At 36.0% G+C, this 25,020-nt stretch overlaps 1 protein-coding gene across 1 annotated transcript in view; it reads right to left on the minus strand.

Annotated features, from left to right (window-relative positions):
- Window positions 1-25,020, minus strand: part of LOC150098881 (extended synaptotagmin-2-like) — a 253,180-nt gene that overhangs the window by 131,198 nt on the left and 96,962 nt on the right. The window contains exons 8-9 of the mRNA XM_090404585.1: window positions 22,070-22,190; window positions 10,586-10,685 (exon numbers count right to left, since the gene is read on the minus strand). Coding sequence (XP_090260711.1) covers window positions 10,586-10,685; window positions 22,070-22,190 — 221 coding nt within the window. The remainder of the gene's footprint in view (window positions 1-10,585; window positions 10,686-22,069; window positions 22,191-25,020) is intronic.

Raw genomic sequence — 25,020 nt, forward strand, 5'->3', positions numbered from 1 at the left:
AAATGTATATCCAATGATATTTCAGTAGTGATTCTTCGCCTTCTATTTATTTATTTGTATTATGCATATTGCGATAATATCTAGTGAATATCCTCGTAGATATGTTGAAAATATAATGTGAAAAATATCATATACGGAATGATTCAAAATTTTTTGCTTATTTTGAAGATTTTCTAATGCTCCCCCCCCCCCATCTCCTTATCCTCTCCTGGAACTCAATTGCGTAACTACTCTAAATTTCTATACAGATTTGAAAGCTTTTCTAGACATCATTCAAAATCAATTACTTCATTTTACCATTTTGACAAAAGATATACGGCAATCAGATTGTACCGTGAAGCTTCTAATTCTGTTCTATTTATTTGCAATCTAAAACCAGCTGTACTGTCTGCTGAAATTATGTGAAATTTTAGAAATAATATGCTATATTTTCACCATGCAAAATTGTTTATATGCATACCACACAAAAGAAAGTTCAGTAGTATTATTTTTGTTTGTTTTTCTTTAAAAAAATCTAAATATTACTTCTGCTGCTGGAAGCCATTTCTGAAATAATCTACGTCTTATAAATACTTGGTAATATCCTCTTAGCTGGAGGAAAAGTTGAAGGCTTATTACTCTCAGTGCTATTGAGAAGAAAGGGGAGAACACTAAAGTCGCACTAAAGTGACTCAGGCTGTAGTGCAGAATATGTCAAGAATGTCTTGTTTCCTTTTCGAGTGTTGATTACCTATATCCTAACAGAAATACTGACATTTCGTTTACATGCTTATACATTATTTATGCCAAAATAATTGCTTAATTTATAATGATCAGTTTCACTTTTATTATCAAAAATTAGAAATTAAATCATACAATTATCTTGAAAAAGAGGATTTGAATTATTTTCAAAGAAAAGGTGCATATGCGTTTCATAATCTTCTTTTTTTTTGGGGGGGGGGTATAGACCTAATCAATCTGCAGATATTTCAGATAATTTATTTCATAAATCGTTTGCAAGACAGCTGTTACAAACGTAAATCACTTGGGGAACATACCCATTCATTTTAGTGTAAAATAGTAGCAAAGGTTCAGTTACTTTAGATATGTAATCTAGAAGAAAATGTTATGTCTGCTGAGATTAGAATCTTACGTGAATAATTTTTCTGACATGATTTCTCTATTCGTTATAATGTAACCAATTTCCAGATTTTTTCCCTCATGCAGACTCTATGTTATAAGCAGTGATTTCTTCTTTGTACAACAAGAAAAAAAAATCAGATAACAGAAGAAAAATATGTAGTATTTTCTTTTCCACTGGCTGAATTTACAATGTTCTTTCTTTGTGTTTTGAAGAGAAAGTGCAAATGACATTTTTCTTACTATTTTTGCCATTATAACATCTCATATAATTATAGGAGTGACATTTTACCGTTTTTCTCCCACACGAGAAACAGAAATAAGGTAGTAATAATATTGTTGATTATGTCAAACTTCATTGTAACAGAAATTTTTATTACAAAACTTTGTAATATATATTAAAGAATTTCATGTTATTCTCTATAAAGCAAAGTTGCTCAAGCGTGGTCTAAAGGAAATCTGTGAAGTATTATTCGATTTCGAAGGTTTTGTACAAAAATAAAAATAATATAAACTGGAACGTCAGCAGCCGGTTTTCTTTTCTTTTTTTAAAAGAATATTTCAAATAATTATCGTGAATTAATTTCTTCGAGAACAAAGAAAAATCTTTTGTCTAGTAAGCGATTAGAAAAAAATTAGCGCAATAAAATAAAAAATTAAATTGGTTCTCCAAGGTAAGGCTTTGTTCACTTAAATATTTTTAAGTGAACAAAGGGAGAGAGAGTAGGTGAGCATGTGTGTGTTTGTAGGCACACTTCAGATAAGTGAGCATGAGAATGCAGGATCAAAGAATGCTGAATGCAGTTTCTGAATGTAAGTCACATTAAAAAATGCAATGGTACATGTGAGCCCAAAGGATATTGCAATTCACGTAAACCAATGCATATCAAGTACAATATATGGAGTTTTTGATAATGATTAGTTCCTAATGCTTTATTACAAACAACACAGAACATAATAAATAATTTACTGAGTTACTAATATTTTGTTTGCTGAATCTCAAAGCAGCATCTTTGGAGACATTCAGTTAGACTGGCAAATTATTTATGTTATAATATGAGTACTTACCACAGTAAGAATTTACTGTGGTAAGACAGTTCACCCCTCTTATAATTCTCAGTATCATTAATGTATCAACTGAACAGCAGCAGTTCCATAGCCTGTGATCCACCATTGGTCATCACTAGTCTGTTTCATTTCTGCAATATGCCACTCTTTGATTTCTGTTCAACTACTTTATTTCATCCATCCCCTTGCTTCACTTGTGTATTACATAAGTAATAGGGTTCCTGTCAAACAGTATCTCAGTTAAGGCAGTTACAACAGTGGAAAAGTTGTTTAAAAGACAGCATTCAGAAATGGGAGGACAAGAAAAGGGAGAGTTCCTGACAGTAATTTACTCACTTTCTACAATAAAGTGATAGTTGAATTAAAATTAGATAACAGGGATGACTACATTATGTGCAAGATCCTGTCTAATGCAAGGGCATTTGACCACATACCACATGGAATCCTATTACATAAGTGAAGAAAAGGGGGATGGACGAAATAAAGTCAGCAATGTGAATAAGATAGTTAATGGACAGAAATCAGAGTATCATATTGCAGAAATGAATCAAAGACCAGTGATGACCAATGATGGGTCACAGGCTATGGAACTGCTGCTATTCAACTGATGCATTAATAATACTGGGAATTATGGGAGGGGGGGGGGAGACAACCAGTTATTTGCTTATGATGTCAAACTGAGCAGGACAACAGTTAATAAAGGTGATGTAGACATTTTGCAGGACTAGAGAGAGGATAATGGTTACCAGTTCAAACACTAAGATGTGTAATATATAGAAAAAACTGGACTGTTAAAAAGATGATGAAGATAAGGATTTGAGAATGATGATGATGTAGTACAGGAAGGTGAAATTTGAGGACATACAAAAGGGGCAAAACAATTCCAAGGATCATTTGATGCTGAAGAATACACTGAGAAGTAGAAATATAGATGTTATTATCCCTCTTTGTAAGCTGTTGATACAGCCATATATGAACTATAGTGCAATAGTCACCTAGGTTTCTTAAGTAGCAGCCTGTGGAATGGGTTTCAAAGGAGCCTGTCATCTGGGTTGCATATGAAGCAGTCTGTGGAATGCTCCTTATGAAGTTAGATTTAAGGTATATAGGTTACCAAATTCACCTGGTAGGCAGAAAACAAGCAATATGATAGAAATGAAAGTTAGAGTTTTATAGGACTGATGCAAAATAAATATTTCCATACTTGATGGGGAGGAGGCAAGAGAGAACAAGGGATCATCCATAGAAGTAGTGTAAGAATGTGGTTGGCAAAACCATGAGGACTTGATTTTGTGCTTAAGAAAATTTCTACATTTGGAAAAGTTGACATTTCTCTTACAGCCTGGTATACTTGTGTAGCAGCATTGAATTTATCTTTATCTTCTTTTAAAAATAGTAGAAACTGTTCAAATTCATCATCAAAATGCATATCTATATCTTGAAAGTTTATTTTTCACTTGGTTAGAGTATAATAAATTTAGTTTATTCTTTTATCCAAGTGTAAGCAAACAACGTTTGCGCCTGAAAGTATCTTTATGTGAAAGTATCTAAAGTGTGAGTTTGCTCACACTTGGATAAAGGATGAAACTAAATTTAGCATATCTATATCATTCTTATAGATCTCTCTTAATTCTTCCACATAACTCGGGGCCCCTGGTGGCTGCCAAGTCTGACACCTGCTTGATCCACCTCTGGTTTCCTGTGATGCTACATGTAAAAAATACATATGCAGAAAATTATGATGAGCTCAGACTGCAGTTCATAAAACAACCTCATGATTCAAAAAATTTGCTTCAAGAATTTTTTCTTTTTAAGAGCATTAAAACTAAGAATGAGAAATTCAAATAACTGTCAGATTTTAGGGAAAGACAACATATACTAGAATATTAATTAAAAACTTTAATTAATACTTCCTATATTTCGGTAATGTTACATTTCCATCTTCAGAGATCACAAAATAATGATATGTGCATGCAAGCACTAAGCAAATATGGCTGAAGAAAACAACTGACGTCAGTCCTAGATTCTAAAGGTGATATCAGGATATCGATATCTGATTTATTTAGCACTCTAGTGGGCTAAATTGGATTGTCTTGGCTGTTGGGCTGATGTTCTTAGAATGCAAACTTCCCAAATTTGGGGCAGTCTCATGCATCCAAATTTATTGAAGTTTGGGGAGTTTTTCAGAGCTGAGGCTGATTCCAGGAATAATCTTTCATATTTAATATTTGCTGTGGTGTAGTAAAGTAGCTTTCTTCCAGCATATTTTGTGGTGTGTGTCCAAAGCATGGTCAGCAAGTCCTGAGTAGCTGGGTGGAACCAGATATAGTCCTTATGTTCAGATATCCTGATATTAGCTGTCCTGCCTGTTTGGCCATAGTAGGATAGTTTGCAACTGCAAGGTCTCTGGTCCTAGATCTACCTGGTATATATACCAGGTAAGTCTAGGAGAAGTGGCTGGTCTTTGGTGGAGCAGATAAGAGATGCCAATTTTTTATATGGTTTGTAACAAGTTGTCAGGTCATATTTTTTTTAGGATTTTTGTGAAATATAGGAAATATTAATTAAAGTTTTTAATTAATATTCTAGTATACGTTGTCTTTGCCTAAAATCTGACAGTTATGTATTACCAACGTATAAGTTTATCTACTGGAAATTCAAATGCAACAGATTATCACTACATGCTATAACAATGGTTCACTTATGAACCATTGTTATAGCATGTATAACAATGGTTGAGTCTATATTAGAAACCTATGAAAACTGTTTTACATAGTCAGAAATTAGAATGTTCCATAGTTTTGGAATGGATCATCTATTGCTGCAATTAAGATTTGATGTAATAAGATGTCAGAGCTTTCTCTGAACAGCTTTTTTTTTTAATATTTTTTAAATCTAATTCCCACCCACAAGCAGTTGTAAATCTATAATACATTAAACTGTGGATAAAATAAGGATTTCTTTATTATTTTTGTATTTTTTGAAATTTGTTTATTACATAATTTGTAAATCCCTCTAAAGGCCGAATGCAGGAGTTTATCAAGTCATTCGAAAGGTTTCCGATAAATAGGGTAGTGGTCTCACACTGGGCAATTAAATTCATCTCCCACACCAAGGCAAACTTCCACACCCAATTGCAAGATTTGAACCCTCAGCCTGTTCACGAGCAGGTCTGCTATCCACTTGTCCAACCAAGGAAGTATATTTAAAGATACCTAAATGTAGCAATTTGGCATTATCTCCTAGTTCATTAGATTCATCCATTTTCTATCATGATAAATGTGATGAAGTATATCATAAGAAGTAATATTTTGTTGGTTTTCTACCCAGAATCTTTAGAGCACAAATTTTAACTGGAACATGCACACAGGCAGTAAAATAAATCATTAGAAACAATTCAAACTGTAATTGAAACAGAGTTAATGTCCTAACATAGTTCCCTTTATGAACTGGATGAGTGACCAGAAAAGGGAGACTATTGTTACTTTCTTTTTAAAGATACCTAAATGTAGCAATTTGGCATTATCTCCTAGTTCATTAGATTCATCCATTTTCTATCATGATAAATGTGATGAAGTATATCATAAGAAGTAATATTTTGTTGGTTTTCTACCCAGAATCTTTAGAGCACAAATTTTAACTGGAACATGCACACAGGCAGTAAAATAAATCATTAGAAACAATTCAAACTGTAATTGAAACAGAGTTAATGTCCTAACATAGTTCCCTTTATGAACTGGATGAGTGACCAGAAAAGGGAGACTATTGTTACTTTCTTTTTCCCATCAAGAAGTTTATTTTAAGATGCTGGGTGTTGAGATGCACTAAAAATGTATCCAATGTGTCTGGGCACTTGAGGCCAAATAGCAAATTAATCAACATAATGCAGAAAGACCAATGGTTTGATAGTAGCTATGTTGAATAAAATAAACTACACACACACACACAAAAAAAAAAGTAGCAATTATTTTTCCTTTCCAGATACACTACTGACAACTTCCTAGTGGTTCACTATTCTTTTCCATTTACAGAAAACCCACACCTCCCAGAAAGTATTTACATAAACAATCACACCACCATCCAATCCCAGCAGTTAACATCCTCAAAACACTTACTCACTGAGCCATGGCTATTTGTTCAAATGACACAGCCCTTGAAATTGAGCTCTCGAAATTAAGCTCAGGGACCTTCAACTCTTGTTCAGCTAATGGCTACAGATGTATAAAATAGATAAAAATACTGAATGCTTCCACCGATCCCTCATGCAAACAATACACAGGATCACAGTAAAAAGTTAATTTCCATTGCATATATTAAGGGCACATCAGCAAATATAGCTAAAGTTTTCTACAAATATGATTTTCATGCTAGCTACTGTCATTCATTCACTAAAGATCAATATCCCCTTGCACATCCTTTAACAAATGAAGTTCTTTTTTTGCCTACAGTTTGGCCTAATTTAGATAGACTGGTAGAACAGTTAACATTTGCCTTGAAGAACACAAATATTACATTTGTAATCATCTATATGGCAAGTAAAGATGAACAAACCATGCTCTGGATCTTCACATAGGATTAATTGGAGGACACATCATCAGTATTAAACAGAAGTTGCTATAGGCCTAAGACTATTTTTAGAATCAGCATCTGCTATGACGCACTCCCTCCAACCTCAACAAGTATGGTTGCATTAATTTGCCAAAGATCTGCAAGACAGACATTCTGAGACTAGATAGCCTAACTTCTCCAAATTAACTTTATGGTTATCTGGCACACAGAGGGCACTATGTTAGGACATTAGTTCTGTTTCAGTTGCGATTTGAATTTTTTCTAATGATTCAGTTTAGTGGCTGTGTGCTTGTCACACTTATAATTTGTGCTCTGAAGATGCTGGGTAGAAAACCAGCAAAATATTAGTAAGTTCAATAAATTATTTTTTTCTCTCTTGGTGGTGTTTATGTCGTCGTCATATGTTACGCTTTGGGGCAGGCCTATACATTTTACCACATAAGCTTCCGTAACCAATAATCCCACGGAAGAATAGTGCTTCAAGATGTTTACATAGTGAAGCACTATTATGAATAATCAACAACAACTAAACATTTCTTTACATATAAGAGACATTAGTGAGACCTGCTTAGGAGAGGAGGACATTCTTATAAGAACAGAATATTCTGGATACAATGCATTCAGAGAGAATAAACAGGATAGGAAGGACATCATCATCATTAAGTTCCTGATATATATACCCTCAGGGTTGTACAGGATAATTATGATAGTACTACATGAAAAAGTTACACCATTACTAACTTCCAATCAACAATATTCCTTCAAATTAATCGGTTATATGTCAAGATTCCAATATTATCAGATATTATATTTCTATCTTTTCAGGCACTCTTTACTGTATCAATCCATCTACATTATTATAATTATTATTATTATACGGGCACCTCTATGAAGTCCAAAGACTCATCGAGGGGGACTCAATCTATCCACACTATCTATCATAGTGTGGATAGATGTGGGCATAATAAGGCCTTATAAACAGTGTACAGTTCATGTTTTCAATGTTGCTGCCTATTTTCACTGTCTTTGTCTCTTTATATTCTTGATTTTCATACCAAATTTATCACAACAGTTATTCAGTTTAGTCAGAGAATCTTGCAGACTTGTAGTGAATTTATTCAGAAGTATAATATCATCTGCATAAAGTAAAGAGCTAAGATTAACATCACCAATTTTGATCTCAGATTTAATACTACTTTCCTTCATAATGTGATCCATATAGATAATGAATAACAGTAGAGAACGTATATATCCTTGTCACATACCTGATTTAACATCAAGCATCTTTCTGTGCTTCCTTCAATTCTAACTGCTGACTTACAAGATAAATAGAGATTATGTATTGCTTGATATAATGTCCCATTTACACCATATAACTGTGGCGTTTTGAAGAGCTTTCCTCTTGGCATCTTGTAATATGCCTATTTCAGATCCACAAAAACCTTAAATATAAATCTTTTTTATATTTCCAAGATTTCTCAACTATTTCTCTTAAAGTTAAAACATGACCCTGACAACCACTATTTGGCTTGAATCCAGCTTGTTCTTCTCCAAGCTTCCCTTCCACAATTCTTCTTAGCCATTTCTCAAGTATGCTTGCATAAATCTTACCAGAAACACTGAATAAGGAAATACCTATGTAATTCTCACATTCAATTTTATTTGCCTTTTTGTAGATGGGTACTATGAGAGCTACTCCAATCATCTGGAATTTGACCCTCTGACCAGGTCTTCTGAATTATGCAATGCAGCCATTGTAAAACTATTATAGCTCCAAATTTGGGTATTTCTGGCTGAATTTCATATACTCCAGCTGTGTTTTTAAATTTTTGATTACTTTTTCTGTTTCAAGTATGGATATGTAGTACTGACTGCATTGCCATTAGGAGTTTTCTACCATCATACTGGACACCACTTGTTTTATTTAGCAGTCTTTCAAAGTAATTACTCCAGACCTGTAGAATATCTTTATCTTTTTTCATGTCACTTTTATCATCTCTGATTCCTTTTACAATACTTTTTTCTCCATTTCTAAACTGTTTCAATATCCTCCACAATATTTTGCACCTTCCTGATATTTAAACAAAGTCTTCGCATGACTTTTGTTTAACTAGTTTTATACAGTGCTTTGGTTTCTTACATTTTTCTCTGTATTCTTTAGGAGAACAAGCTGACTTACTTGGCAGGAACTTTGATATGCTTTGTTCTTTTCCTTCACTGCCTTTTTAACTTCCTGAGACAAACATAGAGTTCTGTCCTTACAGACAACCTTGCCACATGCCTCTCTGGCTGAATCAATCAATGTTTTTTTTCAGTTTGCTGCAGAAGCTCCAAAAGGTTTGGTTCTCGTTTTTAAATTCTTTAATTTTTCTTGAACAATGTCTGTGTTCACTTTTGAAAGTTCACTTCTGAAAGCTGCTCAACTCTGATTCACTTTAAAAACTTTCTTGCACCCTCTTCTTTTCAATATGAAATTCGATTTAATCCTGCTCAAAACTATGTAGTGATCACTTCCTATTCAAATCCTCAGTATACTCGTGTCCTGAACTAGTGAGAAAACGTTGTTCTCAACAATAACATAGCCAATGAGACTTTTCTTATTTCTTACATTGTCTCTCCATGCGAATTTGTGCACATTTATGTTAGACCATGGTGTTGTAACAATTAGTACATGTCCTGAACAGAAATCTAGCAGGCACTTACCATTATCATTAGCTTTGCTGTTTTCTCCAAACTTTCCCAAATATCTCTGTATGTCTGGTAATAATTTCCTCCTCTGCTGTTAAGATCTCAAACAAGGACCAACTTTTATATTTTCATTGAGCCAGCCATCTTCTCTAATGCCTCAAAAAATTCCCCAATTTCTTCCTTGGTAGAACCTACTGTGGGACCATAAGCACAAATAAGTCATTGTCCAATTCCCCATTCTGATATTTGCCCACATCACTAATTGATATTGCCTGCAATTCAAGAAGATTATCTCATATTTAGTATTGAATACCATAGCTACTCCCTCTTTTCCCTGACTGTTATTGACTGAATATAACATTTTATATTTGTTGCTTACACCTGTTTTTGTCTTCTTTGTTTTAGGAAGGGCAGATTATTGCTAATCTATTGAATTAAATCCAAGCAGTAGTCATCTGAAATGGTTGTATAAATCACATAGGCAATGGGTTTGAAGGTGTGTGGAATAAGATGACAATACAAAACACATAGATGGGTGCCACAACAGATAGTCATATGAAGAGGAATGAACTGCAGAGACAAGTAAACCTCATGAATACAAGAACTGATAATGTATGGATGATTTTAACTATGTGGAGATGTAGACTAGAGGGAGGAGAAAGAATGTAAGTTTGTCTTCCTCATTTATTTAGCCTCTTCTAGTATTGGCAAACATACTTGAAGAAGAACACACAGTGCAGAAATTCCTCTGAAAATCTTACGTTCAGTTTTATTTCCCCTTTTATACATAGATACTATGAAAGATAACTGCAGATCTGAACATCAAAAGGAAGGAATAGTTAAGAAATTTCTTATGAGATAATACAGGACTATTTTAATAGTAACAAAAAATGCTAGATCAATCATAAGAGTGTATAAACAATGCTTTTAATTTAAAAATTAAGAGGAAACATAAAAATTCAGTTCCTTATTAACAAATATTTTATACTACATAGATGATATATTCAAACATGACAAAATAACTAATTTTGAAATAGTGTAATTACACTTGTTTAGGAAATAACACAATTTTTTACAATTACTACCAGCTGTGTGCACTCACATGCATGCACACACAATAACTATCAATGATTTTACTTACTTGAAATAATTGCATAGGGATCTGATTTACCCATTCCTAGCATTCCAACATCTGCTTTCACTAGATCCTTTGCTTCAGCAAGGTATATTCGTAAAACACCCTACAAAAAAAAAAAATCAGTATGTGTAACTAATATATGCAAAATTAAGAAACTATACACTAACATGTATAACTTCCATTAAAATTTTACATAGTAAAACTTTAATGGAAGTTACACTAAATTTACATTTAATTCAAATTACACTAAAACAGCTTTAACTTGGCAATTAACAAAAAGACTTCATAAAAGACTTAAAACTTACACATGTTTAACTTCTTATTGTCCTTTCCAAATTTCAACAAGTTTTTTTTTTTATTATTATTACTCCCACATATACAAAAACAGAAGGGTTAATTGTAAATAAATGCTGTGTGTGTGAACAGGAGTAAAGAGCAGAGTTAATCTGTTGATATTCTACTTCTGAACTGCTGAAGGTTTATTAGCCATTTGGAAATGCTTCACAGTAGAGGCTGTTCCACAGAATTGAGGTGGAAGGAATGAAAAATGACTAGGAGTAGCAAGTTCAGTGAATATGCAGTTCGACTACAAAGGAATGTTCAGTAGTTGTTGCTTGAGTTTCTGTAGATATGGGAGGAATAAAAGATGCTAGTTCTGCTGAACAATAGCAATGAAAATATCTGTAGAAGAGACATTATGTAGAAACCGATCTTCTATGGGAAAGTGGCTGAAGAGTGCCTGTAAGAGATATGTCATTAATCAACAGAACTGCCCTTTTCTGAAGCATCAAGAAATTTAAGAGGTCTTAGGTGAACCACAGCAAATATGAGAGCAGTATTCCAATGTTGGTTGAATTTGGGATTTACACAGAGTAAGTGCTTAGCAAAGAAGTACATCTTGAACAAAAAAGATGCCAAGTTTTTTTTTTTAGAGGCTGATGATGCTAAAGAAGTGACATGATTATGGCAGGAATGGTTTAGAGTAAGAGTCAGTCCAGGAAGAGAGATTTGGTCTTTGGACTAGGTTGTTTTCATCCCAATCAAGGATACTACTGTGAAGATTAGGGTACTTATTACATATGTTTTTGAAGCTTGAGCACTGTAAGTCTCGTCATATGAGTAGAGTAGGATAGGTGGAGAGCGCTGTTATCAGCAAAACTATGAACAGGATTTACAAACAGAGCACTATTATCAGCAAAACTATGAAATACCTCCCCCTCATTGCAGTCAATGAGAGGGGGGTTATTTATATAAATGAGAAAGACAGTGGGTGAAATGACAGAGCCCTGATGGACATTGGCTTTAATAGAAAAAATCTGAAGAGAGAACACCATCCACCATTATATGCAAAGACTGATCTGAGAGAAAACTAGCAGTCCAATTATACAAGAATGAAGGCAGTCTCCCTATGATGGTAATTTCTTGAGAAGCCCTTGATGCCAGAACCTATCAAAAGCCTTGGAGATGTCAAACCTTTTCATGGAAAGAATCCAAAGGTATATGATGTAGGCCAGATCACCTGTGGATCTATATTGGCCAAATCAATACTGGTGGTCACTAATTAGATGGCAGTTCTCAAAGTGTTGAAGAAGTCAACTGTTGATAACCCTCTCCATAACTCTGGGCAAAACTGAGGTGCGAGCAGTAGGTTGAAAGCTTGATGGTAGACATTTATCACTTTTTTTTTTTTTGTGTGGAAACTGGCTGTATATGGACTCAATGCTGTAGAGTTGATGCCAGTTTAAGTACAGTTTAGTGTATAGAATTAAGAACAGGTGTTAGTTTAGGAGTACATCTCTTGAGCCCAATGGATGGAATTACATCAGGACCTTTGTGGTTTTCAAAGTTATTTGAGATTTTTTTTTATGTCTTTCTGTCAGAAAGTCACAGATGGCATGAGATGTTCAGATTTCAGATGTTCTAGGCAAAGAAGGAGGTCATTTGCCATGCAGGTGTTGCAGGAAAAGAATGAAACCAGGACATCAGCCTTGTCATTGGGTGGTGGTGATGATACAATGCTACTGTTAAAAATGTAGTGAACATAAGCCTTATCTCTGATGAAAAAAATTACAGTGATTATTCAATTATCTGATCCTTGAAAGGGTAGTGTGTCAAATGCTGGCTTCATTAGACAAGCGGTTAATGCACCTGCTCTCCAACCAACAGGTGACAGATACAAATCCAGTTGTAGGCAAGGATGTTTGTCTTTAGGTGGGAGATGAATTCATTGTTCAATGTGAGACTAATGTCCCACTTACTAGAGGCCTGAAAAAGTGGTTTGAAAAGGTTGGTTTCTCTACAGCAGGTATTCCAGATTAGTTAAAATAAAAAATAATCTTCTTCTTCTTCTTCTGCATCTTTTCCCACTTAAGTAGGGTCGCTGTTTGTGGTGAGTCTCCTCTACAACCTCCTGTCTTGGGCCTGTAGCCACATCCAAGTTCTTCATCCTCAAGTCCTCCTCCACCATCTCTTCTTTGGCCGTCCACGCTTCCTCCTTCCCCTGCACATCCATCTGCATGACCTTTCTTCCCACATGCTCTTCCTCCCTCCTCATCACATGATCAAACCATCTCAACCTTGTCTCCTGTATCTTTGCTCCTAAGTTCGTAACTTTCACCATTCCCCTTACATAGTCATTTCTCAGACGATCCTTTCTGGTCACACTGCACATCCACCTAAGCATTCTCATCTCTGCTACCTCCATCCTGCTGATGTTATTTTTCCTCAGGACCACAGTTCCATGGCATACGTCATAGCTGGTCTCATTACTGTCCTGGATTTTGCCTTTTAGATTGACAGGCACCTGCTTATCGTATAGCACTCCAGTCATCTCTCTCTCCAGTTCCTCCATCCTGCATCCCACTTCTTTCTCAACCTCACCACCCTCTTTCATTGTTGAACCTAAGTATCTAAAGTCATTGACCTTTCCTGATGACATTTCCTTCCAGCTCCAGATCTGTCTCCTGGCTGCCATCAACTTTGCAACATATATACTCTATCTTACTTCGGCTCAGTCTCATACCTCTCTCTTCCAGTACTTTCCTCCAGCTTTCCAGTTTAGCTGCCACTTCTCTTGATTCTGCACACAACGCAATGTCATCTGCATACAACATAGTCCAAGGCGCATCTTTTCTCACTCCTTCCGTCACCACCTCCATCACAATATTAAACAAGAACGGACTTAATGCTGACCCTTGATGCAAGCCAACTGTCACTGGAAAACTTTCTCTCCCAGGCAGGTTCGAACCCTTGTCTTATAATTTCTGTACATCTCCTGCACCTGCCTGACATATTTCTCCAGTACCTTCTTCTCCCTCAGACACCTCCAGACTTCTTGCCTTGGCACTCTATCATATGCTTTCTCCAGATCAATAAATACCAGATGTAGCTCCCGTCAAGAACCCTCTCTAGGATTTTCATTGTGTAGGATATCAACTTTATTTCTCTGTAATTCTTACAGTCCCCCTTTATTCTTGTAGATGGGGACAAGAGTACTTTCCCTCCATTCCTCAGGTATATTTTCCTGTTGACAAACTTTTATTAATACAGGTCCTACAGCAGGTCAATTCCCTCTTTCCCCAGTGCCTTCCATGTCTCCACTGGAATCCTGTCAGGGCCCACCGATTTTCCATTCTTCATCCTCTTTATGGCTTCCTTCACTTCCCCTCTACTAATGTTCTGCACCATCCCCTTATAAGACTCCTCATCTTCTCTGTGAGTCCTTGCATTTTCTTCATTCAAAAACACTTCAAAGTATATTCTCCATCTATTTCTTATATCCACATCCCTCCTTAATACCCTTCCTCCAGAGTCTTTCATCTGCCTCACATGCACGATGTCCTTTGATGCCTTATTTCTACATTTTGTCAATCGATAAATCTTTCTCTGTCCTTCCTTGGTTTCTAATTGATCAAAAAGGTCTTGATATGCCATGGCCTTCACCTGTGCAACAATTCTCTTGGCTTCTCGCTTTTTCTCTCTATACTCCTCTCTGTCCTCTTCCACTCTTGACTCGTCCCACTCTTGCTTTGCCTTCCTCTTAGCAGTCACTGCTTCTTGTACATTATTATTCCACCACCAACCCTCCTTCTGCTCTCTAATCTTTCCAGATGTTTCACCAAGCACCTCAATTGCACAGCTTAGAACTACGTCTCCACTAGTCTTGTACACTTTCTAGTCCATCCGAAATCCTCTCTAACACCTTCTCCCTAAAATACTTTCCCACTGTATTTGGTTAATGAGGGATTACCATTGATTGACTACTTAAGTTAATCAGCTGCAATCCCATAATTTCCTGTTGCTGGAGAACTTTTGAGAACATTTCAATGAATTAAAATGCAAGCAGGGATTTAAATAAAATTGTTTCAACAGAATCACCATCCCATCAATGGCATATCCAAAAGAATCTCCAAACTGCTTAAATCCAGTGGTCTCAGAGTGGACATTCACCCAATTACTAAACTTTCCTCTCTTGTAGGCTCTGAACAGGATAAACACTCTCCTTCTGCTTATCCTGGTGTCCATGCTCCTGCAGTCTAAAAAATTGCCACAGTATGATAGAGGCCAACTAACAGCTATGATTGCAAATGAGTACATGCACAGGAAGGATGGTATAGAATTTGTTTGTGGATATAAGGAGTGAGTGGATATGAGGATGAATGAATTATTTAAGCAGATAGTTGCATTTGAAAGGGTTTAAAGTTAGGTGTATCAAGAAAATATTGTTCAGTGAGAGTTCAAAAGTGCAGAGCCAGGTGCAATTAGCATGTCTAGGAAGGAAGAGAGGGGTCCATGCAACTTAGACATAAGTGGAAGAATGATCACATAATTTTGAATGTAGTTCCTCAAGTTTTTAACATCAAAAGAATAAATTGATATGTGGATGCAGGCACTACATAGGATAAACAGGAGGGACGTCCAGAAAGTAAATTCCGATGAGCTGTCAGAGAAACCAAAATATACTTACAAAAAAACTTTATTGGAAATTAAAGTAGACATCTTTCACTACTTTTCTACATAATTTCTGCCATTGTTCAGCCACTTATCATAACGGGACACCATGAGTTGTATACCTTCGTCGTAGAAGGTTGCCGCCTGTGATGCAAACCATGTATTGACTGCTTCTTTGACCTCGTCATAGTCTTGAAACCGCCGGCCACCAAGGAAAGATTTCAGATGTTTGAATAGGTGAAAGTCACTTGGCACGAGGTCAGGACTATATGGGGGATGATGGAATTGTTCCCAGCGGAAGGTGGCAAGAAGTTGTTGTGTTACACCAGCCGTGTGTGGGCAGGCATTATCATGAATCATAACAATGCCCCTGGTAAGCATGCCACGTCGTTTATTCTGGATCACACGATGCAGTTTCTTAAGGGTTTGGCAGTACATATTCACGTTGATTGTCGAGCCCTGACCCAAGAAGTCTACAAACAAAATTCCTTGTCTGTCCCAAAACACAGTGCATATGATTTTCCAAGTGAAAACCGTTGTCTTCAATTTTGTCTTGACTGGTGATGAGGTGCCTCCACTCCATGGACTGTTGTTTGGATTCAGGGGTTGCGTGTGACACCCAAGTCTCATCCCCCAGTGACAAGTCTGCTCAGAAAAGCATTGCCATTCTCATGGCAGTGTGTCAATAATTCCAACACACTGCCCAGCTGATTCACTTTGTGTTGTTCTGTAAGCAGTTTCGGCACCCAGCATGCACACAATTTCCGATAATTCAGTTTCTCCAACACAATTTCATGAAGACATGAATGTGAAACTTCTGGAAATTGCAGCAAGAGTGACGTCATAGTGAATCCCCTATTCTGTCAAATCTTCTCTTCAACTGAATGCACCAAATCGTCAGTCACTAAAGATGGTGGCCTGCTCCGCTTACCATCGTGCATACCTCTCCTTCCTTCATTAAAAAGTCTTACCCATCTTCGTACCATTGAATCACTCGCTGCATATTCTCCATAAACCTCAATAATTTGCCGATGAATTTCAGCTGCTTTAACATTCCTCACATTCAAGAAACAGATAACTGACCTAATTTCACATGTGGCAGGCGATTCGATTTTACATGCAGTGGACGATTTGATTTTCTTAGACATTATAAACACACACCAAGAAGCTTAGGCACTGCAAGAATGTCTGAAAATGGCACCAACGTCTTGCTAAGGAATCAACAAACTCAGCATGCACACATGCGCACCATTGCGATCGCATCACTGCAGTGAAAATATTTAAAAACGGAACTTACTTTCTGGATGTCCCTCGTATGTTGAACTACAATGACAAAGTTAAGTCTAAAGTTTCTAAATAGCGATCCCTAGTGGGCTAGAAAAGTTATTTCTTGTTAGCTATGCAAACAAGAGAGTAGAAAATAAATAATCAACATACAGAAACATGTGAAAAATTTGAACAAAAGAGCAAAACTAATAATAATAATGATATTCAACTCAACTCTTTTTGCAGATATCATCACCATCAGTAGTTCCAATAGGCCCTTAAGCATACATGATCTTCCAAGTATCCTTGGATTTCATAACCATAATTCCAGAATAAAGTGGTTAGCCCTGTATAACGTTGTATGCAAGTTGTGTGTTCGACTGGCCATTTTGCCTAACTGAAAGATGAAAAACCCAAAATTCTAGGAGGAAAAAACTCTGCCTCCTCTGTGTGAGAATGGCTAATTCACCTTCCACCATTAATTTTGGTAAATTGAGGCTGCAACAGTGTTAGGAATAATTAATTTTCCGACATTTTGACCTTCATATTAAGGTCGATGAAGGATGATATGTTCCTTTCTAAGGAATATGACATCATGAAAATAGAAAAGGTAAAAAGGGAGGTTGGAGTACTACTGATGACAGAAAAAGAGTTATGTCCATACAAGATAGAGATGCAAGAGGGGAATAGTGACAGTAGTTTCGAGGGTATGGTGCGAGATAGAGGTAGAAGAGGAGGAGCATGATGAATATGCAATTTTTTAATAATGGAAGCATGCCATTAATGTACTTAGTCCAATAATTTGTTTATTTGGCTCTGAGGATCTCCTGATTACACTGTAGGTTGGTCTGTCTATGAATAAAATATTAATTTATAATTATACTCTACAGGATTCATCACAAGATTAGTGGCATTATCTTTGTCATAGTATAAATGTTTCAAATAATGACTTCATCATATATGTAGAGAAAACTAAATAGAATTTATTACTCCTATATATTTTGCTCAATATGTCATAAGCTTCATTCAGAGAGAAGGCAGAAGAATTGGTAACAACATTTAAATTATGAATACAAGAATGAGTCATACAGCATGTGTATAATATCATTATACATATAATGTCATGTGTCTAATATCTCTCAACCACATTACAATCTCATGCAAAGAATTTCCATATCTCACCTTAATGGAACACTGGAACAAATAGCACGAGTTCCTTGCTAGTATAATCATATACATAACCTTTAAACCAGATCAGAAAATGTGTTCTTTCCTAACATCCATCAAAGATAAATTACTACCTCTCTCCTTGCCTGGCATATATCAATCATCCTGCTCATTTCGACTTTATTTTGGACAGACAATCTGTTCTGCAAGATTAAAATCCAAGAACATAACATTAGGACATCAAACATTTGGAAACTGAAAAGTCTGACTCTGCTTACATGCCATTGGCACTAAACAGAGAATTCTTTGGAATCAAACCAAAATTATTCATTCTAGTAGAATTGATTGTTTCTTGAAAATTGTGAAACTTTATAGCATCATCTGAATTTTAACTACTCTGACAGCATGCCTGTTGCAAGGTTTTGGGAAATAACAATTAATATACTTTTTGTTGTTGTTGTTGTAATAATAATGAATAAGTTAAGTAACTTTGTATTTGAATTACAAAAGCTAACCATAACTTATCTTTGAACTGTAATAATGCATTCTCCTGTTTATTTACTCAGCTGTGACCAAGACATGAGCAAGCAATGATACATGACTCAGTGTTTTGTCAAATGATTGCTTTTTTCTCTGATGTTCTTGTAAATGAAATATATTGGCACTATATAAGTTCCATTTTTCTGTGCATGTGTCAGCCATTATTAAAAATTGAGTGTCTACTATAAATGTTGGTTTAAAACATCTAGTGACATGCTTTGACCCAAGCATGCTTAAATTAAGCTATGATATTTGGTGTCATCCCTGAATTATATCCCAGACATTGTCTTGATCTTTTTTGGCTACTGGCAATCAGGGTTCAATCACAGTTTTGGTTAGAGTAAAAATCAAGATATTTTTGGAATTGCAGTTGTCGGTTATTGGACAACACAATTGGTTACTAACATCACTGCTTCAATGTATTCCAGTCAGCTCAGTCAATTTTCCACATGGGTGTCCATGAAGGAGAATGTGGTTCCTGTGAGGATTTCAGTATGCAATGCATACTAAAATTATCACTTCAATATACATTCTCTTTGACAATGCACATGAATAGTGAAAGAATGACAGGAGCAGACTAAGATTTATTACAGAATGAATAGGCATGTGAAAGAAGTTACTGTGTCCAATTAAGAAGAGAACGGTCATTATTGTCAAGCATATGCTCAACAATCCAGCCCTTGTCCATTCATGTTGGCACTACCCCACAGAGTATTATGTCCATTAAAGCCATTCATAATAAGTATGAGTGGAGGCAGCTGCAATATAAGAATATCTAGGTCTGCTTGAGTTATGGCAAAGCACAGTGGTAAACAGATGGAACATATAAGAAATCCTACTGAGAAATAGGTGGCTAAAGCTTTCACAGTAGTTAAGATGAACATGCTGAAAAGGAGCATGGTTGTCCACAAGGATAGCAACTCCTGTATGAGCAGGAATGTCACCAGTTCTGTCTTCAAGAATAATAGTGACATGCCCTAAGGCAGTGGGTCTTAACCTTTTTAGTGATTGGCACCCCCCCCTGGAATCTAAAAATAAGTTCTCGCACCCCTTGAAAAATGTGTTTCTATTTCTTTATTTAGGAAATTACATCTATTGCAAGATAATTTATTTATTGAAAAATAAACACATACATTTACATATACATACAAAACAATATCTCAATTTTTAATGGCTATGTTGTTGTTGTTGTTTATTCATAATAATACTTTTGAAGCGAGGCTCCTTTTTCAAAAGAGCCACGCGTAAGTCATCACTTGCATTTAAGCGATTTCTGGCTTTTGTTTTTATGTGCAAAAGTGATGAAAATCCCATTTCACACAAGTAGGTGGCGGCAAATGGTAAAAGTGTCTGCAATGCTGCTTTTGCCAGCTGTGGATAAGGCTCTAACTGTGTACACCAGAATTGTTCTAAGTCCAGTTTTTCAAATTCCATTTGAATACGTGCATTGGCTCGTATTTCAAGAAGATCGTCTTTTATTAAATAGCTGTCATCCATCGAATCTGGGTCAAAATTTAGAAATTTCTCTCGCACCCCTGGAAATGCTTTCTCGCACCCCCAGGGGTGCACACACCCCAGGTTAAGAACCACTACCCTAAGGTAATGTCCTCACTGGGTTTTAAATGTCTCCTGCAGGTAAGTTTGTGTTTCTGCAGAAGAGCCTCAATATCATTGATATTCTGGCAGAATCCATGACATTTCCACTGTAGAAATGTCCTTATTTCTTTTGTTTTGTAGACTTACCAATATCTTAGAGGCTGAAGACTTCCCTTTATCTTGCCTTTTAATTTTGGAAAGTGCAAACAGCCAGTACCCATCTCTTCACATAAAAAAATGTTTAATACATAATCTGCTATATCATGGTCAGTTCAGGTGTTTAAATTCAGTGGATAAAGCAGTATCCACTTCGTGTATGCGTGGAGTTGTCTGGGTTTTTCTTTTAGTCATGATCTTGCTGTGATTTTCTTAACAAGTGAGCTCACTGAGCTAGATCATTTTAGGAGTTGTTTCAGGAGAGCGACCCTAATAACTTGAATGAAATGAAGTTCCAAAGAAAAGCACTTACAATTATAAAGTTCAGGTATATTGAAATTATTGGATGGTGGGATAGACATATTGGTTTGTGTCACTGTTGTCATTTTCTTAACTACCACCTCATCATATGAGAATTTCAGGACAGGTGCTGTGGTAGCCAGTTTCCTTTCTGCCTCCTGATATCATGTTTTATTTGGTCTATCTTTTGTATTTCTTTTTAATCCTTCTGCCTTTGGCATGCTCGGGAAGTGGGCTGGATGGGCTCTCACAGTTGATGCATTTAGGTTTCTCAGCAGAGAAAGATTATCATGCTCTTTACTACCATGCTGGGCACAAATAGCAGAGCTGTGAAATGCAGTTTGGACATGGCCATGTTTTTTATATTATAGCATCAGAGTGAATTCATGATGTAAAGCCTAAAATAACCGTTGAGAAAGCCTGTTTTTATTGTTGTTGGAGGTTTAGTATTCCTGGTCAGAGCTGGACAACCATGCCTACATATCAGGATGTGCCTCATACCTAGCAATCCTTGATATTTAAGCTCGCAACAAATCTCTTCAATGTTCCAGATGAGAAACACTGAGCTATACTATGCCTGGTTGGCTAAATGGTTGGTATATCTGCTTTCCAACCAACAGACAGCAAGTGTGAATCCTGCTATGGGCATGGATGTTTGCAATTGCTTCTAAGCAGGAGATGAATTTTACTGGCTGCTAGTGGCCACTACCCACTTAATCAGAGGCCCCTGAATTGGCATGAAAAAAAAGTTTCATGTTTGGTCCTTGCCCACACATGGTAATAATATGATATAGGTTTACAACCTAGTCCGCGCGGTTAGCCTAGTGGCTATGCGCTTCGCAACCATATGCCTGGGGAAGGAGTGTCCCAGGTTCGATTCCTGTCGGTGACGTGAGGAGCTGAAGGATCTTCCTCAACCATAGCCAAGTTAGCCAGTCTTGGGCGTGGACAGCAGGGTTTTTCCCTCAGTTTATTCTGGGGTTTTTCATCCTGCAAAGCAGGCAAACTGGCTTTGAGAACCTAACACTACAGGCCACAGGATATACCGGGGCATAAGGCTGACCACCTTATCCTGTAAACGGATTGAGGTCCGATGATGAATGGACCCTCGACCCCGCAAGGTAAAAGAGGGTATAAAGAAGATGAGATGAGGTTTACAACCTTTCATGAGTGGGAATCATAAAAAAATATGCAGCAAAAACTAAGCAAGATTTATGTGGGTAAAGTATAATACCAAGTGAAAGAAGAAGGAATAAAGAAAGTTTCTCTGTCTAAAAACATGCTCACATAAAAATGGTCATTATGGTAAAGAATCAACAGCTAACAGAAATAATTATTAAACAATTTAAAAGGAGCAGAATCAATGACAAGACAGTCACCACTGTATAGGAACCATCTGTACTCATAAAAATATAATCAAACTATGCAACTATTGAAAATGCAATTCAGTTATTTAAATTTTATGATTTCTTTAACATTTTATTTATAAAATAAGAGTGAAACTTAGCTTACAGTTGGAGAGGAAAATTTGAGAAATTTCACTGGTAGATCAGGAATGAGAGGAATGGTATATTTGTTTGGTAAAACAATCAGTGATTTAACTTGCTGCAATACTGTGTCTCTGAGTACATCACTGAAATTTAAATAAATAAATAAATAAATAATATAATGAAAAATAAAATGAAAATATAACTGAATGAAAAAAATATACTATTTCCATTCAGTAGTAATGAAATAAAAAAAAAAAAAGGTAGCTTTTATCACTTCCTCACATAAACTGTAGAACCTATAGCAAATGGATGTCACATGTGGATAGAGATAATTTTTTTTTTTTTTTGCAGAGCTAGAGGTTGCAGTCTTTGAAGAACACTTCATAAGGCTGTTTCTGTCAGAGAACAGAAATAAACTGCTCAACTTATTATAACAAGAGCAATAGCTGCCCAACATTATAATAAGTTAAGAAGAAATTGGGGCATAGGAGAATTATGGATGCCAGTTCTGCTGAACAGTGCCAATAGGAATACCCATAAAAAATAAAAAAAGAATGCAGAAATAACCTATCTGTGAGTCGGTGACTAAAGAATCTGTTGTGGAGGTATCGTTAAATTAACATCCTCCTTTTGGATATCATCAAGAACTCATGCAGAAGTATAAATTAAAGATACCAAGAATATACTTGGTTTAATCCTTTATCCAAGTGTAAGCAAACAAGTTTGCACCAGAACTATTTTCAGGACTGGGACAACTCGTATAAAGAAACAAAGACTTCACATCACTTGCCTTAGTATCCCATAATGCAAAGCACATCTCCTTGCAGACATGTATAATGCTATGCATTATTTAGAGGACCTATACAAGAACTGGACGAGATTTACATATGAATGTAATGGCTAAAAAGGTGATTCATATTTTATTTAATTATCCTGATAGTGTCTGAAGAACAAATTGTACTTGCTCTGTGTTCAAGACCTAATAATACCTGTCTTTTGTGAAGGATGATGTGAAGCTGAGTGGATATACTTACAGTGAAGGAAAGATTCCTGTAAATGGAAATTCAATATTACCTCAAAAGTTAGATTACTAAGGTATTCAAGAAGGGCAAGACTATTAAATTTGCATTCAACAGTGAATTTGATCATGTTGTATAAGGAGTTTATTTTTTTCCAAAAACTGAAGTAATTCTGTTTCAGAATTACATACAATTATTTGTTCTTTGGACATCCTTCTATCAGAATTAAATAAAATATGAATCATTTTTCTTTAATGGATGCAAAGAAATCACCATCCAGAAAATAATTGATAATTATCCATTATTTAGAATGTAGTGTGGCATTCAGCCAAGCTACAGTCTAATGTGAAGAGAATTCCCATACCCTACCTTAAAGGGACTTCTGAACAAATAACAAGTTCTCTGCAAATATAATCTGTAAACTATTTTCAAACCAACACAAAAGTTGTCTTTTTTCATACCATCTTGTAAAGATAAATTGCCTCCACTATCCTTGCCTTGTAAAAAATGGTTTTCTGTCTAGCCACTGATGATAGTTTATTTTCAAACTGAAATATCTGGCAGTATATTAAATATACTTTTCTTGTACTAACATGCAAATAATTCTTAATTTCATGTTATAAGTTTCTCTCAAAATTAGAACACCTTATTTGACCTCTGGACCTATGAAATGCATTCAGACATTGCCTCTACCAGACAGTTCCAAGCAGCATTGATCTCCTTTCCTTCCAATTCTTCATTCCATGTTAGGTGTTACCTCTGAACTTCTGATATCACGAAAAGCTGTACTCTTTGATGTCTCTCCATTCCAATCCATCTTACAATAATTAAAATCACCCATAATAATCATCCTTTTCTTATTAGCTAAACCAATTTGCCTATACATTTCTTTCTTACTGGCCTCGAAGTTACCAAGTCTACAGCAACACTCAACTAGATATTTCAATCTGTTCACCTTACAATATACTGATTCAAAACCACTGCCACTGTTTGCTCCTTTCATCTCTACCTCTGATGGTGATAACTGCTCTACTAACCATCAAAAACGCTTGTCTTTCTCTCCTGCCTATCCATCCACCTCTATCCCTGTCAGAACTTCATCCTTATCCAGTTATGTCTCAATTATTCCAACAATTTTTGGGTGAACATACTTTATTAATGCTACAATTTCCAGTCCTTTATTGCAAATAATTCTGACATTTGTAAACACACAAACTAGCTTATTTCTGGTTCTATAACAAGCCTTGTCAACCTTACTCCTCAGATATTACTCTCCCCCCCCCAGTAAATGCTTCTCTTTCATCACTGATCTTACATCTCTCTCCTCAGATGTTTGTTTCCCCCACATTTGTCATCCCAAACCTAAGACCATTAATCTCTGTGTACCTTCTGCTACATGCTGCCTAAGGTAATTGTTGCTCAAAAACTCAAATTCATTCTCATTGTCCCAAGATGATGTCTTTTTATTCCAATCTATATTACGATAATTAAAATCAACCATCATACTGTCCTTCACATTACCAGGGCTATTGTAACAACCAACTAAATGGTCTGATTCAAGGCTATTCCATGTGAGAATGTGTGTAATCTGAAGCTCCTGTAATATAAGCAATTTTTTTTTTTTTTAATTTATTGAGTATTTTTTAAATTACTTAGTGTATTTGGTCATTTTCCACTGTTTATGGTCCAATGAATTTTCCAGTACAAGCATCGGAGTTATAAAAAATTTTTTTACTTGGTAAAGTAATTAGCCTTATGCAAAACCCCCAACCTGGAGGACCAGGGTATTTCTCCTAGTCTGGCCCCTATCTCTTCACCTGTCCAGCTAGGAAGGCCCTACCAGTAACTTGACTACTGCTGGCATAGCTCTTGTTATTGGTGTTTGTGTGCAAGCCTCCTTACCGCATCAAGGTGGATATACCACCAAGGAGGCTATTTAGGATGGAAAGATATC

This window comes from Typopeltis vanoorti, chromosome 15, assembly GCF_054136105.1.
Source record: "Typopeltis vanoorti isolate ZY-2024b chromosome 15, IOZ_Tvanoo_1.0, whole genome shotgun sequence".
Classification (NCBI taxonomy): Eukaryota; Metazoa; Arthropoda; class Arachnida; order Uropygi; family Thelyphonidae; genus Typopeltis; species Typopeltis vanoorti.